At 43.2% G+C, this 19,073-nt stretch overlaps 1 protein-coding gene across 6 annotated transcripts in view; it reads left to right on the top strand.

Annotated features, from left to right (window-relative positions):
- The window catches only part of LOC147128251 (glutamate receptor ionotropic, kainate 2-like), a 112,436-nt gene that overhangs the window by 37,764 nt on the left and 55,599 nt on the right, over positions 1-19,073 (top strand). For all 6 annotated transcript variants that reach the window (XR_015083889.1, XR_015083890.1, XM_086018960.1 and 3 more), the window contains exons 4-6: positions 1,160-1,341; positions 3,692-3,745; positions 6,020-6,193. Coding sequence is in view for 4 of the 6 variants with exons in the window: in XM_086018960.1 (XP_085875086.1) it covers positions 1,160-1,341; positions 3,692-3,745; positions 6,020-6,193 (410 nt within the window). In the remaining 2 variants the exon portion in view is untranslated. The remainder of the gene's footprint in view (positions 1-1,159; positions 1,342-3,691; positions 3,746-6,019; positions 6,194-19,073) is intronic.

Below are 19,073 nucleotides of genomic sequence, written 5' to 3'. Positions count from 1 at the left end.
CATTTTGGGTGACGACGACTCTTTCTTAAAAGTATCTGATAGGGAGTATCCCGTGAGACGTTCAGTGGAAACTCCGAAGTTGCGCACAATCTGATTTCTAACACCGCTTGACTTCTAATTTACTCTAAATCTGTTTCTCCCATAGAAAATATGGTCACGTATGTTTTTAAGTTCTGAAGTGGGCGGTTCGTCATTTCTGGCCCTCCTGTGTGGAATTTGGTGTTTGCCATCACTGGTCCAGTCCCCGCCAAAGGTATCAGAAAGGCAAGGTCAAATCCTCTGTTTTTGTTGTATACTGAAGGCCTCAGATCAAAATATGAATATCGGACAAAAATTCAGAAGTGCCCCTTCAAACAAAAGGCGCGTTGTTTTACACAAAAGCCATGTTTCCTCCGCTTTACCTTTCCTGAAAAAAAGGTGACTTACTGTAACATATGGGCATCTATTAGAATTCCCAGAGGAGAGCTTTTTGGAGTTTCCCCACCCTCACGATGGTTTTATTTTTCACAACAAGACATCCATGTTCCTATTTCACACCCCATCCAGAGATCCACTCCCGGGGACCCCATTAAAGTGCTCACACAGCAGTTCATTTCAACATAAGAAATAGGCTCAGCTATCTTAAAGTGGTTCCATAAAAAAAAAAAGAAAATCCTATCTCTCTCCACTTCTCAAAATACCCTCGGCCCTCCATCCATTTTTATAACCATGACAAGTAATCATCTCTCCCATCAATCCGACCGCTTTCATCACTGAACTCTGGAGTTCTTCTCACCGGGGGGAAACTCATTGTGATCTCATCACAGAGAGCTTTCGACCCCAAGCGTGTGGTCCGGACTGGAAAAGGTGAGGGTGACAAAGGTGCGAGCCGGATAAACAGAACCTGACTAATCAAATTTAGGATTTTCCGCCTTTGTTCCTACTGTACTGTAATATTCCGACTCTGTGTGAAATTGTCTCGATAGGTCCATATCGGCATGTTTGCTCTCCAAGTATGAGTAGGCGGATCAATAGAGTGCGGATTAGAGAATCGAGCGTACGAACCTCTCGGCTTTATGGCATCGTCGCTATCGCTTCGAAACGGCGGCACATCAAAACAATGCGCACACAATGCCGTCTTTTAAACGCTCCGGCGTTGTTGCTTCTCCTTTGTCCCCAGGACTCATTCGACTGCAGGAGCTGATCAAGGCGCCGTCACGATACAACATTCGTTTGAAGATCCGACAGCTGCCCACGGAGACCAAGGACGCCAAGCCGCTTCTCAAAGAGATGAAGAAAGCGAAAGAATTCCACGTCATCTTCGATTGCGGACACGAGATGGCTGCCTGGATATTAAAACAGGTATGAGTGCTTCATTGAGATTCAGTAGCCATAGGGAAGAAGCAGACATTTTATCCAGCTGATTCCTGAATCCAATTAAATGTGCAATTTACATATTGTCTCCAAATAGAATGTGACAGTTGTCATCATCTGTTTTCTTTTGTAGAAAACACTTTCCAATGCGAGTGTGAATGACTGTTAATGGTCCGCGCAAGGGTGCCAAAATCATTTTTCTCACTGGCCACACGATAATTATGCTGTGAAAACGTATAAATGCGGAGTCACTTTGTTACGTTATTACAAATACAGTACACCCGGGAGGCTTCTGTTTCCAGTCCACATCGTCGGACAGACTCTTCCCGATCGGAGACAAATTGTCAACAGGAGTTGGAAATGGTCTGGAACCATTTAGAAACAGATCATCAACAGGGGGCGTACGGATCGGAAACCAATCGACATCAGGCGGGGAAGGGGTGGGGCACATGACGACCGACTGTCACTGATAATAAATAATTTGTCAATGTGATGGGAGGGCAGATGGACTGTTACTGATCAGAAACAAGTACCGGTAAATCAATGATGGGGCGTGCGGACGGACTGTTTCCAATCTGAAAGAAATCGTCAACACGAGAGGCGGGTGGACTTTTAGCGATAGGAAACCAATCGGCAACATTGGGGGGTACTGGGATCGAAAACCCCGTCACACCTCTAGTTTGGCATGACTTGTGAAATAATTGTTTGGAAAGTAAGAATAATTTTAATGGTGCACTTGGGTTGGGTTACAAATAACACCATTTTGGTCCACACATTTCTTGAGTTGTTTTGCACAAACCAGCCCAATTTTTGGGGTTGGTTTGGACAAAACTACCAATTTTTGGGCGGGTAGTTTTCTGTCAAATAACCCGGAAAGTTGGGTCAAATTGACCCAAGTAGTGGATCGGTCAATTTTTGACCCCAAGTTGTGTTATTTTTAACCCGGCTGTTTTTAGAGTTAAGTTAGGGCTAGTGGATCTCGTCCATTTCCGTGGTAGGAAAAGCCAGTCCCAAGTGTACCGTTCCGCCACAGTGTCGTCCACCCCCTGACAACCCCGTAGCGTGGTTCTCCAAATCCAGCTCATTTATTTGCGGAACGTATCTATATGCCGATAACAACCAAAACTCAAAGGCAAATTTTTCACAATTAATTTAATGAAGTCATTATCATGCAAAAGTCTCCTAAATCTCCCCGAAAGTTCCAGTTACGACTCTTTAAAAACTGATGCAAAAGATTCCGGAAAGTGTCTTGCCCCGTGCATCTGTAATCGCTTTATAAAATATGAGATCTGAGCGGCGAACCCACCCGTCTTCATGGCACAATAGAGGGCTTTAATTAGAATATCTAATCTCACTCACATGCATGCTAAATTTGTTTAATAGGGGCACATTTTTTATGAGAACCGCAGGGCTTCTTAATGAATGGACGTCGTCCCGGCAGCATATTGTCGGCTGAATTGCCTTTACAGCTGTGTCTCGGCGGGAAACAACAAGAATGATTATTTATTGAAGAATTAAAGCAGCCTTTAGGAGTATTTTTGCTGCGGGGCTCATCCAACAGTTGTGTATTATAATATTCCCTGGTAAACAACAATTGACAAGGGGTAATAATATTTCTGTGGACAAGTTGACTGAGGCTGAAGTCAATTAAGTCATGGAATGAGGAAATGAATTACATGAGTAACGCGGGAAGGAGTCGTGGCAGGTCCACCAGTATTGCGTAACATTAAGTATGTAAAGCAATGCCGAGCCAATACACAGTTGAAATGATCGCAAAGCTATTGTTTTTAACGTACGGTTGCAACAGTGGAACGAGGCGTTGCTCTACCTTCTTGAAAGCGTACTAGTGGCAGTAATTTGTCCCGTGGGCTACGGAAGATTTCCCCCCCCCCTCGAGGGACTGAAATGCACCGCGACCGCCCCCTCATTTCTGACAGTCTATCCAAAGAATTTGATTGATGAAATGTGAAAAAGTCAGGCATGTTTTCGAGCGCGCAGAAAATGTCAGTTTGAAAAATTGGCAGCGGGAAAGGTGCCGGTGCCGAAGTAAACAAAATTATAATATTAAAGATCATTTACGTTTTCCCTCAGTTTAATCTGTTTTTCATTCCGTCACTCTGAATGTCATATGTTTAGCAAATTTATTTGGAGAAACAGAGGCAACCGAGACGTGATGGTATTCTTAAGTACAAATATACCCCAGTCTCGTTGTAAAAGTTAGCGACGCGTCATCGTTGTTTTTTCGGGAATGGAGATTGAATGAAATGTGGATGTGATGTAGGAATATGTTAATTATTTGACTGATTTATTTATTTATTCTTTTTTATTATACCTGCAGGCTCTGGCCATGGGGATGATGACAGAGTACTATCACTATATTTTTACCACCCTGGTGAGTCAACTGACCTTTCTTTTTTTTCCTTTTTTTTTTTTTTTTAGATATATATTGCTATGATTAAATGATGTGTTGTTGTTGTTATTTTTGCACTGCTCCATTAGTAGAATTGCTTGTCCAATTTCCATCTGTTTACCTGCTGTGCCTTTGGTCTCTGAGAATAACTCATCCGAGCGCCAGTTCAAAAACAACTCCCCATTATTTAAACTATCACCTGACTTTGTTGTGATTGACAAGGTTGAACTTTCCCAACGCGGGCGGGCGGCTAACTATAAATACACCCTTTGAATTTTCAGCACATTCAACTTCAATCGATTTTCCTCGATCCCTCGCCAACCTTTCGCACCCAAAATCGCCGTCCGAAATCCCGAGGGACGGAAACAGAAGCGGTTTGGAAATATTTGAGTGTGCTTCTGGCAGCGTTGTTGTTTGATCAAGCATCTACAAAGCACAGCCGCCGATGAAACAAAGCACATCTTGGCTGAACCCGAGCGAGGAGAAGAAGGTCTTGGAGCTGGGCTAATAGCCCTGACAAGATGGCACTGTCAGCCATTAGGTCCATTATGGCCCTAATAAACATGTGACACTCTGTTACCTGAGCGCTAAACGACGGGGGTTGAACGAGTCTGACCTGGAAATGACATGTGACAGAGCACGGGCCGTCCTCACGGGAAGCTGATTAGTCATTAGAGCGCCGCACTATACGGACAAAAGTTTCGGGACGCGCGCTCTATTATCCAATTTGAGGTCGGGCGCAACCCGTTGATGCTCCCTAACGCCTAAGTCTTTATTTTTCCGTGATGGGCAATTCTCTGATAAAAATGTATTTTTTACATCACAGTAGAGAGTGTTACTTTATGCATGCAGTGTTTCCCGTTTTAGGAAGATTTTCAAGCCCTCTTAAACCTTTTGAGGTAACTGAATGCACTTTACATAATTAAAAGTACAACATTCAAACGCATTTAAAAACAAAGAACACAATAAAATTTCGGGGGGGCTGGCCTCACTTCTGTTCACGGCTTATTCCGGTTGCGTGCAGCATAACAGCTAAGTGCTGCTTCGCCCTGGTTGCTTTGAACTCTGCTTCCTACTTGATTTAAATCCCATTTGACTTTCTTGAATGTATTCAGGACATAAACCATTCAGTTGGTTCTAGAGCCGTAGCAGCTTTCAAGTCTGTTCTATAGCTGACTGGGAGCTGTCATAAAGCTGCCTTAACCACCAAGGGAGCACGTTTTGGTCATGTTAGGCCAGTGGTGTCTACTTTCCCCCACAATTGATAACCTACTGAAATTGCCTTTGGAATTGCGTTCCAATCAGAGCAATCTTGGCTTTCTGCCCATGCCTCAATCCCCACCGGTGGATTTATCCAGAAGACAAAGAAGAAAAAGATGAAGCCATCGACAGCAGATGCGGTTTATATATAGCATCCGAGATTATTCCAATCCAGTCGCACGTTGTACATCGCGAGAGCACTACTTGCCTGTTCGGATGTGACATGACCAGAAAATTCCCACAGCCAAACAAACTGGCATATTGCCAGGAAGTGCCGCACAGGCTTAGGCAACTTTGGGGGGGGGGGGGGGAAGAAAAAAGAGCTTCATTACTTTATTCATGTAAACTAGGACGGACAAGGAGAAACGTCTGATTAACCGGAGCTGTCAAAATATTTTAGAGGCTTGACTAATGTGTGCGTGTAAATGTACTGAGCAAGTCTCCGCCAAAGATTCATTTAAGTGGAGAAATATTTCCTTGGTCCTCCTATCATTTATACCCGTTCGGTCAAGACTCCCAATACTTTTGTCTACATTTTGTAAGTTATGTGTACAGCGCGTCGACTTGGACTGCATGCCGCTTGTCAGGCGACTTTATCATCAGCCACTGTGTCAGATTGAAGGCCAACGCCGCTGTATGTTGGTGCGCAGCCAAAGTGCCGCAGCACGCCGCTTTCAGGTTCAGGCAGCAAACTGTGACACTGGCGCTCCATTTCCGGCCGCTCTGTCAACAGTGCTGTGTCGGCTCGGAGTGCCAGAATGCGGGACAATTGGGTTGTCCTTCTCCGCGTGTGTGATAAATGGCAACGCACCAAACGCCTACCTGTGACCTTGAAGGGGAAAGAAAAAAAAAAAAAAAAAAAAAGCTACCGCCTCAGCGAGAGGTAACATAATAACGGAAAAACCTTCGAATATACTTTCACGCTCTTTACTTTTACTGTTGTTGTATAAGTGGTCAGATTCGCACCGACTCATGATGAAGGTTTTGTGCTTCCAGGACCTTTTTGCCCTGGACATGGAGCCGTACCGTTTCAGCGGAGTGAACATGACCGGTTTTCGCATCCTCAACACTGAAAACTCTCAGGTGTCGTCCATTATCGAAAAGTGGTCCATGGAGCGGCTACAAGCTCCGCCCAAACCCGACTCAGGCCTCCTGGATGGATTCATGACGGTAGGGCAAATACCTTTCCGTTGTTGTTTGTGGAATCGCTAATGTGGGAAGTCCCCTGAGGTGGTACAATTCGGAATTCTCTCTGCCAATTTTCTTTACCGCCTCTAATAAAAAAAAACAAAAAAAAACCAGAGGTGCCCGTATTGATTTTGCTTCTCAACTGAGCACCAATCCAAGCAAGTTTGCGGCCTCAAACTATTTTTGCACACATTCATCGAGTTTGATGTTATGATGTGTGGTTTATGGTGTTTACGCTGCCTGATAATAGCATGACGGTTCTCGGCAGGAAGCTTTGTGCTGCTGCTCACGGGTTTTAAATGCGCCGTAATGAGCTGGTGTGAACGGTAATAGGTATTTATCTGCCCTCCTGCTTCTCTCATCTCTCCTCTGGGAGCGTGGCCAAAATATGACAATCTGTCAATGTTCGCACAGAGACACAGAGAGAGTTGGACGGGAAGGGATGGGCTTTAGCGGCGAGTGGGGTATTGGCTGTAAATTACGGCCTTTGTTTTTTTTTTTTTTTTTTTGGGACGCTATCCAAGAGTGCGTGGGATAAGGTGGTTTGAAAGTGAAAAAGCGGATTGGGAGCTTGTCGGGAACAATCAAGGTCCCTCTCTTGGCGTTTGTTGTTGGAAACTGTCGATTTGCTCCGCCGGCGTTCAAAGCGCACGCATCTTTCAACGGGTCTTGGCCTTCATCTTGGCATTTTTAAGATCCAGTATCATAGATACTGGATATTGCACTGAGGACGGAAGCAAAGGTCAAACCTCTGATTTCACAACGTTTGCCGCCCTCAAAGAGCAATGGGAATTGAACTCATCTACCCCTTCATATAACCTGCATTAATTGTAAAGCCGGTATTGAAGTAGCATGTCTATATCCCGAAATATTATCCATGTGGGACTAATGAAGGTTATCTTATCCTATCCTATCTTATCTTATGCTACCTGCTGAATTATTAAATAATATAAAGCTTATACACATGTATATACACATGTTACTGCGTATACCTACATAGGTTTGATTCTAAATGTTTGCTGTCAATGTTATACATTAATGGCCACATTATGCCGCCGCCCCTGTGTGACCTATATCTTTGCTACTGTAACAATGAAAATTTCCCCACTGTGGGATCAATAAAGGCATTCTTATCTTCTTATCTTATCTTATCTTTTTGTATGTACAGCATACGGAGGTAAAACACACCGTAGCGTGCTGGGGCGGTATCGCGAAAACCACAAACAATCCAAAGAAAAAGCCAAAGACTGGTGGAGTTAATGCTTTAGAAGCTCACTGAGATGAATTTTACGTTTGTGCGGCATATTTTTCTCAAATAATGTTCATAAGTCCGTTTTCAGACTTTATGGCCAGTAAAAAGGTATACACTCGTACCAATTTTTAACAGCATCTTAAACATTTTGATTTTCATTTGTGATTCACGTAATTTTTTTGCTCGGAAGTCAAAGCAAAAAAAAAAGAAAATCATCCTAATGATGGCTGATGGCTGTACTGAAGTCATTTTAGTTCATTGACCAGCATTAACGCTGTCACATTTGCAAGCGCTTGATTGTTGCCGTGGCGACGAGGAGTTCAAGTTCCATCCTGGCCGTCGTCTCAGGAGATGACTTGCTGGTCGAAGCGTTTCCTTACGAGGCAAATGATGTGATGTGTCAGTGTATGACTACTGCGCTGTTGTGTGTAACGATTCCTCCACCGACGATCACGAGTTGCCTTCGCCACACCACACGTCTGAGCGGATCGGGAAGGAAAAAAAAAAAAAAAAAAAAAATCGCTTGTTCCCCCACCCCACGCCACTGATTTTGATACCGGCTCCTGAAATAATGCTCAAATCTGCTCCGACTTGCAGTATGCGTGCTATAGGCGCACGTTTAATTCCCGCTGCACTTGATTAATCAACTCACACGTACTCTTTTTACAATGTTAATCAAGTGTACGCTCGTGCTAGTTTATAGGCAAAGACACGCAGCAAGGATGCATATGCATCGGAGGGATGAATATTTCATCGTTCGCCACGAAATAAATGGCTGCGGTGTAAGTGGAGAATGTTGAACCGATAAATTAGCATTTACTTGAATGCTTTGTCAAGTTCTATGCCAGATATTGGCATATCTCTGAAGACAGTGGGCTCGGTGGGGCTCTTTTAAATAATCATAAGTCCAGAGGCTGGCGATAGACTATTTCATTAGTGCGGACTATTTTTAAATCCTGGCGCTCATGTATTTTATTCTTTAGAGTGTTCCACCCTTCATAATGAGTGACTACAGAGATAAGAGCGTGCATATAAAAAGCTACTTTTAATGGTATAATAAATGCACAGGCTGGGTGAGGTCGGGAGGCGGCGGCGGCGGCGTGTAATAATCATGTTTTTAATTTTGGAGTTTCTCATTTGTGTTTGAGAAGATTTGTATTATTATTTATGACGCGTATCCCGCGGCGCTCTCAGCCTCGGAGCCAGCTCGCAGGGTATGGTTCAATTAAAAGCCAGGGGGAGGCTGCGGCAGCCGCCGCGTAACCTTTCACCCTTAGTCCCTCCTGCCCCCAGCCTTTTATTTCCCTCTCCCTCATGCCTTGTTCTTATTCTCTGAGTAAAAAAAAAAAAAAAAAAAAAAATGCCAGGCTCATTGAGGCAGGCAACAGTTGTGTAGCACCGGTCGCCTCGGCAACCGGTGTCCGGGTCACCTTGTGATTTTTTTTTTTCGAGGATTGATTGACTGAGAAGGAGGGGAGTTGTTAATGGGGGTCAGAGGCGCTGCAAAAATTAAAAGGCACGTGTGGTGTGTTTTTTTTTTTTTTTTAATTTTATTTTATTTATTTTTTTTCCACCCCCACCACTAGGCTGACATCAATGCAGAGAGGTGTATAATCTCAGTGACACTCTGCGCCTTGGGTGAGGCCGAGTGTTGTCTCAGGGAAGGGTGCATAATGAGAAGCCCTTCTTTGCCCCTGCAGCCATGAACAAGCTGCGCCGCTGCGCCTCAACTCTGTTTGGACTGAAGATACTGATTAGTCTGCTTCATTTGTGTGTGTGTTTTTTTTAAAGTGTATCCTGAGGGAGTAGCCAATCAAATGTGAATTAAACACCATTAAAGACCCACAAGCTGCGGATGGACGTATGGATGGATCTAGTCTGATAATTATTTTCTCGGCTGCCTGCCTTTAGCTAATAAGATTGCTATTCTTTTTGCTGTTTTGGATCCTTCTAAATCCCCGTTCACTGAGCTCAGAACATACTTGGATTTAATTGAAGGAGAGCGGGGGGAAAAAAAAAAAAAAAAAGATTCCCAGATGTGTGCCTCGCCAAGGATTAAAGCCCAACCATTTTCTTCATCTGCATCATTGCACTTATGTCGGTTTCATTGAGCTATAATTACCCATCGGGCTCAGTGTTCTCCGGTGTCATCCGCACAATAGGAAATTCTGGTGTAATAGCTCGTTATAATGACTGGCTCATTAATTGAGATCAGTTATTTGAATAATAAATATGACATGATGGGGCTTTCTCCTATGGGACGCTGTTAAACTAGAACGCTGGTAGATGGATCGTGCCGATGCTTAACGCACTTGCTTAAATTAGTGTGAAAACGGCAATGTGGCCGCGCGTTCGGGGAGTAAATATGCGTATCTACAAGATGCGTATTTTACATGCATACATACCCCTTTACAAAATGCTAAGAATAATGTATTCATTATTGAGATTTGCAGTGGTTGTTAGTTAGTTAGTTAGTTAGTTTCTAATTAGGGATGGGCGAGTACTGATAGCAGGCATCCATTATCGGGTCCATGCCGGCATTATATTGAGGTATTGTGTAGGCTGCCGATACCAGCCGCCAATACTTAAAAGTGGAAATCAACTCAAACATATTTTTTTTCAAGAATATACTCCCAGCAGGCCCACTAGTTGAAACAAAGCATTCTGATTAATATTGCGTTTGTGGAATCTGAGTTAAGCAGCAAAATGCACCCGTTTTTAGCCATCTCAGGGGGCGGCCATTTTGTCACTTCTGTCGACTGAAAATGACATCACGACTACTCAGGGCTCAGGTAACGACCAATCACGGCTCAGCTTCAGAAGACAGGTCAGCTGTGATTGGTCGTTACCTGAGCCCTGAGTTGTTGTGATGTCATTTTCAGTCGACAGAAGTGACAAAATGGCCGCCCCCATAGATGGCTAAAAACGGGTGGACCGGTAACGCAATATTTATCAGAATGACTTGTTTCAACTAGTGGGCTAGTTGACAAAAATCTGTTTGGGTTGACTTCCGCTTTAAGGTACTTGGTTACCTCATTTAGCTTCGTGAGAGTCAAAATATGGCAATGAGTCACCATATTCGATACCAATCCAAGTTCATGGACAGTAGGCAGGGCTACAACCGTATCACATCGCTATCAGACATGCTAGATAACGTGGTTGTTCCAATTCTGGCTTGCCCGCTATACAAAGAAGTCACGCAGTTTCCAGCCAAGAGGATTTTCGTAAACACAATCCCATGTAGTGGTGCATCTGCCTCCCTCGGCCGTTGTTAAAGGCTGCGTGTGCCTCCATAGGAAACAAATTGCTTCCTGCTTACAAGGGATCCTCAGGAAATGATGCATGCACTCACGATGTCCCATTGCGCCAAGTGTGCGCCATACGTTCATATCCCCTCCCGCTCCGATTGGACACTCACTTCTTTCACGCTTGAGATGCATGCAGACAGATTTATCTGCAATTAGCACGGAGATGATTTTTTTATTTTTATTATTATTTGTTGGAGACTCGGCACCGCCTTCATTTGCATTCCGTGTTTAATCGCTATTTGCAAAATCATTTTATCGAAATAGGCCCCGAGAGGTTATGCTGGAATATGGAGCATGCGTGTGTTTTTTTTGCATACGGGAAGTGACAACTGTGGATGCGGCTGATTAAACGAGCGGACTCTTGGCTCTGTTTAGGATTATTGCTAACGCATTTTGAAATTATATGCGAAGGTTGTATCGAGTGGAGCGAATCTGTATGCGGATTGACTCTTTTTAACATTTGATGTCGTACCAGAGCTCTTAGCAAGAACCTGTCTATTGTTTTGTTTTCATACTAAAAGACATTTCGTCGCTGTCATGTGAAAAACAATTATCTCCATTTTTTTTTTTTTTTTCTCCATTTTCTTATTTTTACAGGAGTCATGTTTCCGCGTTACGGACGTCGTTTCCAAAAGTTTCCAAAATTGGAGCTAAGTCTTTTTCACAGGACAGCGACGATTGGTCGCCTCGTTCTTGTTACGCCGATGACCGAGCACGCAGCAGAGATCCGCGCCCAGTTGAGTGCTAGCCTCGTTTGGTTTTGTTTTCGCGATAGTCAGATCCCATTTTGTCGTGGCGCTGCTTGGATCTGACAATGGCGCTACGCGAGCCGCCCTTACTCCCCCATGGCTCCATTCGCACATCATTTCAAGCAAATCATGGTCATCTGTGGGTGGTTAGCCCTTTCTGGTCCCCCCCCCCTCCGGTCAGAAGACATATTCTGCAATTTTGCCCGAAATGAATCAATGCACAAATAGGATTTACTGGATATTAGATTCAGCATTTGGTGGGGGGCGGGGGGATTTATTTTATTTGTTCAAAGCTTTGCAGCCTAAATTAAGTTTTACACAACATTGGGTGTGCTCGCGTGACGCATCCACAGCGAGTTATAATTCTGCAGCCATTAAAGAGCAGGGCTTGACTGACAGCTCAGCACTGTTATCAGTCTGCGTGCAAGCTTATCATATATTGCACCCTGTCAGCAAGTCAGCACACATTGCGCGGCAAGCCTTATTCTGCAAAATGCTTCGGTAAATACGCATCCCGGTGAATAATTATTTACAGTTGGAATCATGTTTGCAAAGTGTCGTCCAAGTCAGCTTTTTTTTAAAAAAAATTCTTTTATTTGCGGCAAAACACAGACGGCTATGTTGCTTTAATTTGGGGAGGTTAAGGTCGGTTCAGGATTGTGTTTCCCATTGGGCCGAAGAGAGGGAGAGGCTTTTTAAAGACGACGACTGTGGAGAGCAGACACTCGGTGCCCTGTGCCGGGCACCACCAGCTGGGCTTGGCACAGCATCAACATCATTAGCGCCAATGCTCCCTTGGCCAATAGAAGCCTTTTTGTGCGGGACAAGAGGCAGGAAGACGCAGTCTAAGGAAGATTGCCTTGTGTCCCGGCGTCTTATATAATAGTCGTCATCCGAAAGCCACAATACGGAGCAGAATCGTCTCGAAATACAGAATCCTTAAATAGAGGCACTAGCTTGTGATGCGGTACTAGCCGGTTTTGCCGTTGCCGTAGTGCACTTCATTCATTTGAGTGAGGAGTCCTTTTACGAAAACAACGATCCAATGTCGCATCATTAATCAAAAAATAGTCATTTTCTGACAAATTGTGTATCTGTGCTAGTGACGTGACTAGACAGACAGAGCAATTAAATGCTCTTCCACTAGATGGCAGTAGTTACAATTAAGTTGCCATTCAGACAACAGACTACTGGGATATCTAAACATGCCCAGCACTGACTGACTAGCAATATGATTAAATTGGTATTTTTAGGGTACAGTATATTGTGAATGGTGTTTCCGCGTTACAGACGTCGCATTCACGTGAAAATGAAAAACATTTCAAAAATTGGACATAAGTGTTTTTCACAGGACAGCGACGATATACTGTAGCTCTTGTGACATTTTCAATTGGTTGTGTGCCGTGTGATTTTTTTTTCTCAATAAATGGGGTTAGAATTAGGGTTGGGGGGGATTAGGGTTAAAGTTCAATCGCTGAATATAAGGGGGACACGCATACTGATAATATTTGACCCGTCATTCTTCCAAGCTCCGATCAAAGCTAACAAAGGCTTGATTCTGCGATGTCACTAAAAGATTATCCTTAGCGAATGTCCTGTGGTGTAAGTAGGGTGTGTTAAGAAGGATTTTATTCCTGCTCAGAAAACTGCCGGGTCAACAATCATGCATTAACCGCGCTTAATATGTACGATCAAAAATCCACGAGTCGGTCGACCAAAATTAGGAAGCCTTGTATGACGTCTTAAAAATGTGTATTCGCGTACCCCACTTAAGCGGTAATGTCGCACAATATTATGGGCGCCCAAGCGGTTACGTTAGCGATGTTCTGCAGTGGTGCTGTGATATCGGAGGACCTTAGCGAGCCTGCGCAGCCGTCATGAGTTGAGACAGCGGGGGGGGGGGCGCATGTGTGTCACGGTCACACTGGCGCTCAGGAATATTGCCTGGCCTTGGGGGGAGGAGGGGGTGGTCGTGACAAGTCATCATCCCTGGTGGAGCCGGCCCTCCCGCCCACCCACTCATCAAGACAAGCACACACGTCACGCTGTGCGGAATATGGAGCAATATCACGAGAAAACATAACACAACATCACGCACGAGGGATAGGGGAGGACAAGAAAACAAGGGAAAGAAAAGAATTGCTAGAAGTATGTCTCAGACGATTGCATGTGCAACTGCATAAATGTTTTTGGACTTGACGTGACTCGGATATGGCTTTATCCGACCTTAAACTTATTTTCGACGATTTAAAAACATCTTTACTTTTTTTCAAGCACATCAGTTTGTTTTTGTTTTTTTTTAGATATTTTCATTTCCCGTTTTTGGTTTGATTTATAAAAGCTTGCGCAATACAGCTTTTTGTTGTGCCGTCTTGTTCACCGTTATTAATTATTTTTACTATTTGTGTGACTTATAAGATGGTCGATCGGGAGGGTTTGATTCCTTTTCCATTATTTCCCATGGGAAATGCATTTTGACTTTCATATATTCGTGTTGCACATAAACCTCCCGCCACTTCAAATTTTGCAGGCGGTAAACATACCGTAACTTCATAGAAACACACAACACGCAAATATCCAAATTGGCTTGTTTTTCAAGGATAGCCTCAAGCCTCTGTAGCCTTCGAGCTAAAGTGGCCCGGGGGCAAGCTGGGAGAAAAGGTTCTGGTGTTAAACCGGGTTTTGATAAGTCATAGCAGGCGGTGGCGTGCTGCTAATTGGTGAAAAGTGGGCAGCCAGCTGTCACTTGAAGGATAACTTGGATTGGAACGCTCCACCGCAGCCTTTAATGACTAGATCACATCACAGTTACATGATAGTTTACAAAACTTACTGTTACATGATATTTTACAAAACTTACAGGGGTGTTTAAGTTTTAGCTGTTTGTTTTTGCTAGGAGGCAAACAGAAAAGGTTACGGAGGGAAAACTATGTGGAAATCAATTTTTTTTTTTTTTTTTTTTTTTTATGCAAACTCAAAATGTCAGGAGGCAACTTGTGTATGTATGTATTGCATGTCGACAAAATAATCCTATTTTCTTCCATCTATCCCCACATGAGCCTCTCTGTAGACCAAGAACTCCGCAGTGTTTAAACACTCCGCAGCGCTTTAAACACTTTCAAGTGTGCTTACATCTCAAGTGGAACCGCGAATGTGCTCTCACATAAATTCGGCACCATCAGTAGATCTGTTACCCACGGCTCCTCCATGGCAAAAAGTTTTATTTTCCTGCGACAAAAAAACAAAAAAAAACACCAACACGCATAAATAAATAAAAAGACTGCTGTGCTACTTTGAATGCAGAATGTCGAAATGCAACATGAAATAGTGGGAGACAAAAGCCACACAAGAAGAAAACGTCAGCGGTGATAATGGCAACGCCCCTCACTTTGATAATGTAATGAAAGCGCGAGCGAGAAGGATGGATGGGAGAATGTCCAAGGAAAAATAAAGAGGATAAAAGAAGATATTGACAGAGAGAAAGGGAAGAAGAAGCGAGAAGGCGAGATGGAACTGCATGATGCGGCATTACTCACCTAAATCATCTGACAAGTGCCCGCTTAGAAACCTGAAACAGCCACAATATGCCTTATAAATCACTTCTCTTTCTCACATTTCAGCTTTTTCGACGCATTTGCACAGCTTGCAATGCAGCAACTCACTTTTATGGGTAAATGTGAGTCACACAGTACGACACTCGACGGTTGAATGGCTACGTCGATAATGGAAGCGAGCCAAAAAAAAAACAGCCAACAACGAGCCTGGGTATTAGAAATGATGTTTAACACAACTACAAAATGTATCAAATGTTCTTTTGACACACAGCGTGACAAACTATTAGCCAACAGTTAGCTTAGCTTCGGTAAGCTTGGTTTAGCCTATTGTCTTAGCAAAGTTCAACTTAGCCGAGCTTCGCTCTCAACATAACAGTCGATGAAAACGAAATGAGACTGGGTGTTGGAAATGATGTTAACGCGACACTGTCATATGTCAGTTTTTGTTGATTATGGCGGCGCCATGTGGACAAAAGCGGTTGTGTTTTGACAAAAGTCAACCACACTTCCCATGCGCATGACTGAATTAGATTTCTATTTCCAGTGGCTGTGTGAAAGATGAATAGCGATGCGGTAATTAATCAAATTTTGTTTAAACAATGCTTTTTGGGTTTTTGTTTTGTTTTGGGGCTTCTGCCATGACACCAGTAATAGCGCGTAGACATTCGAATCGACTTCCGTCCTTATAGCGAAAGGAGGAAGTGAGTACGCCTTAAAGCAATTAAGGACATTTGGTTTTTTTTTTCGTGTGCCAGGGTTGCTCCCATCCTCCTCAAAGTTGCTCTGTGCCAGTAAAAATGATACATAAATGATAAATGATTTTAGTTTATTATCTTATCTTAGCAAGATTTTGAGAACAGAAAAGGAAAAAAAAAATCATTAGAAAGTTAGTCGACTTAACGTCAGGACAACTGCAAACTTTTTGGGGATTGTTCTTTTTCCACACAGCTTGACAATCCAATACAACTTTATTTACACAGCGGTAAAAAACAGTAAAACGAAACAGTAAATTAAAAAAAAAACACAAATAAGTGATACTAACACATGTACAGTAGACACCAGAAAACAATAGTCTGAAGTTGGAATGAAAGCCAAAGAATAAACTAGTTATTTAGTCAATCAAATGATAAAGTATACATTTTCATATACAAATGTTTATTTTACAAATATTTTTTTATATTATTTCAAATAAATTGATAAGTGAAAAATGGAATTCAAAGTAGTAGCGCTCCAATCGACCAGCCGACAATTGTTATCGGCCGATTTCCGTGGAAAAGTACGTGATCAGCATAACGTTGATCGACGCCTTTTACTGCCGATCGTAAAAAACGATCACCCGCAGCTTGTACAGGCAAGTACAAGTGTGTGACTCAGCTACTCAAAAGCACCTTTATTTTATTTCGGCATGTTATCCTACAATTTGGAAATGGAACCAGTTTAGCTTCAAACAAGTGCAAAACAAGTCTCCGAATAGCTGCATCTTAAATTTGACAAAAAGATGTTAATAGCAATAATAATATGAGTAATAATGTATAATAATTTGCACATTTTAATCTCGTGTTAATTCAGTCATTAGATTTGCTAAGGAGTCGCTTTAGCACACGTGCAAGAGTCTGATTAGCTCCTCTGCAGGAGTCGGCATTCTTGCCAAATTGTAAGTGTGTGCAGACATCTCCCAGCGTGTAAACACCACTTCGGCGAGTCCGACGCTGGCTTAACACTTTCTTGCATTAATCATTGCACCTTTTTCCGCGCGGAAAACTCCGCTTGACAAACGCCGCTTGTAAGTCATACATTTGAGAAACCGACAACGGCGTTTTGCGAATTAAATGCCTGCATCCAGAGCTTAGTGGAGCGACGCACATGCATATGAACTTGGTAATGAAATGAATAATTAGCCCACTCGTCTAGTAAATCATCAAGTCCCACGGGGCCGTCTGTGGAGCGAGAGCGGCTGCGGCGCCGAGAAAACTGCCAGTTTCCCCCCCCCCCCTTCTCGGGTGGCAGGCTGTGGCGCTGATGGTTGCCGTTTGCGTCCGCGCGTGTATGTCTGCGTGTGCCGCTTGCATGTGCGTGTCGTTGCTATGTGCCTGGCAGCTGCGGAGCGCCGATGCGTGCTGAATAACAGGTCAGGCTTAATCTCGTTAAGGCTAATCAGATGTATATGATATGTCGAAACCACCGCAGCTGCACTTGCCGTCCATCACCGGCAGCGCGCGTTGGTGCGTGTTTATGTTTGTGTGTATGAGAAATGAGAAAGAGGGGGAAGTCATTTTTCAGAGTGCTACATTATCAGAGGAATTATGGAATTATGCACAGGTGGATGGATGGCGTGAATACTGATACAGCAGGAAGGAATATATTTGTGTAAATGTTCACACAGCGGCGTTTTCACTCCTCCTGTTCCAAATGAGGAAGCCGGATGCAAGTTGGGTAAATGAGGCGCGTCTCCGGAGAGTTGGGTTTCGTCGCCGAGTGTATGTGTGCGCATGTGGCATTCGCACTTCTCATGTGGCGATGATTTGTTTTCTTTCTCACATATGCGCTGGTGTTTTTTTTTTCATTTTTATATATATAAAAACTGATGAGCCGCCCACCACTTAAGTATTGGAAAGCTACAGTGTGCCTGACTGATGCGCTTGTTTAAAAACTGCTTTAAATCACAATAAAATCGTTCGGGATTCATAAAACTTGGCAACGGAAATAAAATTTAAACCGTCTAGTCGATGCAGCGACGTAGATCAACGGAATTGCACGCCATTGGTCACGTCACTCATTTGCCTGACTGCTTGTTGCTAGGCAGAATTCAGAGTGCCACCATTTGTGCCCCCCCCTCCTCCCAAAAAAATAAAAAGGCCATGCTCATGAAATCAGGGTTATAATAGTTTTTATTTCATTTTTATATATTTTTTTTTCCAGTTAGCTTTAATTAGATTTTAGAGCTGGTTTGCTTCTTTTTATGACTTTTTACTTTTTTCTTTGTTTTATTTTAATTTGTATTAGTTCTATTCATTTTTTTATACATTGTTCCCTCACTTTTCACGGATGATGCATTCCATGGTCCCCGCGATATTTACACTAGTTGCACATAATGAATGTAATTTTTTAAAATGCAAAATGAAGAACAAATACCCGAAGATGGATGATGAAAGAGTATGACGCAACGGCCAGAATAGCTCTCATTTTTCACCCGGCATGACCGCCATTTGTAGAACACACACTATGTAGTATTTTTATCGAGTTAATATGAGATTATTTTTTTTTTTTTACAATCTCTCTGTCACCGACAAAGGAAGAGACAAGAAGGGACATAAAAGTAGTTCCCGTGGAGTTGTTGTAACATGTTTGCTGATTGTCTGATTTCATATGTGAGCCAGCACAAGAGCCTGCCATCTTGTTTGAAATCGTTCCCCTGAGCGCCTGAGTGTCCCTGTTGGTTGGAGATTGGTTTCACTTAAAGCACTTAAAACAGCCCTCAGCAGCCACGCTTGGCGCAGATACAAATATCCAGATCACACTTGGATTGTTTTGAAATGGAAGGCAATCTGCCAGAGATGTAAGCCATCATTTCACGTTTGCTCCCTTGATCTGTCCCTCTTTCACTTGATGCCACCAGCCTCTTGTTTCCCTCACAAGCCAATGCAATGAGGAATTGCTCCTCTCTGAAGACCATGAAGTGGGCGGGGGGAGAGTAGCTGAAATATGACAATGAATGTATGCTCTTAAAATATGCCAAGATTCCGCAGTTTGCACACAGAGGCGAGCAGGGATGATTTAAATAATTAACAATGGAGTAAGCGACGCCGGGGAGCAGTAAGACTGATGAACACATTGCTGCCTTTTGTCCCTCTGAGGCATTTACTTTAATGAGCCACATCTTTCAGCACTTGTGTGGCTTAGATGGGACGCTGTCAGTCAAATCGTGCCTTTATAGAAACATGGAGTCGGACGGAAGAACTGAAAATGGAAAATTTCCTCCATGCAATAACTTATTTTCTT

Source organism: Filicampus tigris, chromosome 20 (assembly GCF_054856515.1).
Source record: "Filicampus tigris isolate MCC_2025a chromosome 20, RoL_Ftig_1.0, whole genome shotgun sequence".
Taxonomy (NCBI): Eukaryota; Metazoa; Chordata; class Actinopteri; order Syngnathiformes; family Syngnathidae; genus Filicampus; species Filicampus tigris.
This window is presented reverse-complemented; position numbering and strand designations above follow the sequence as displayed.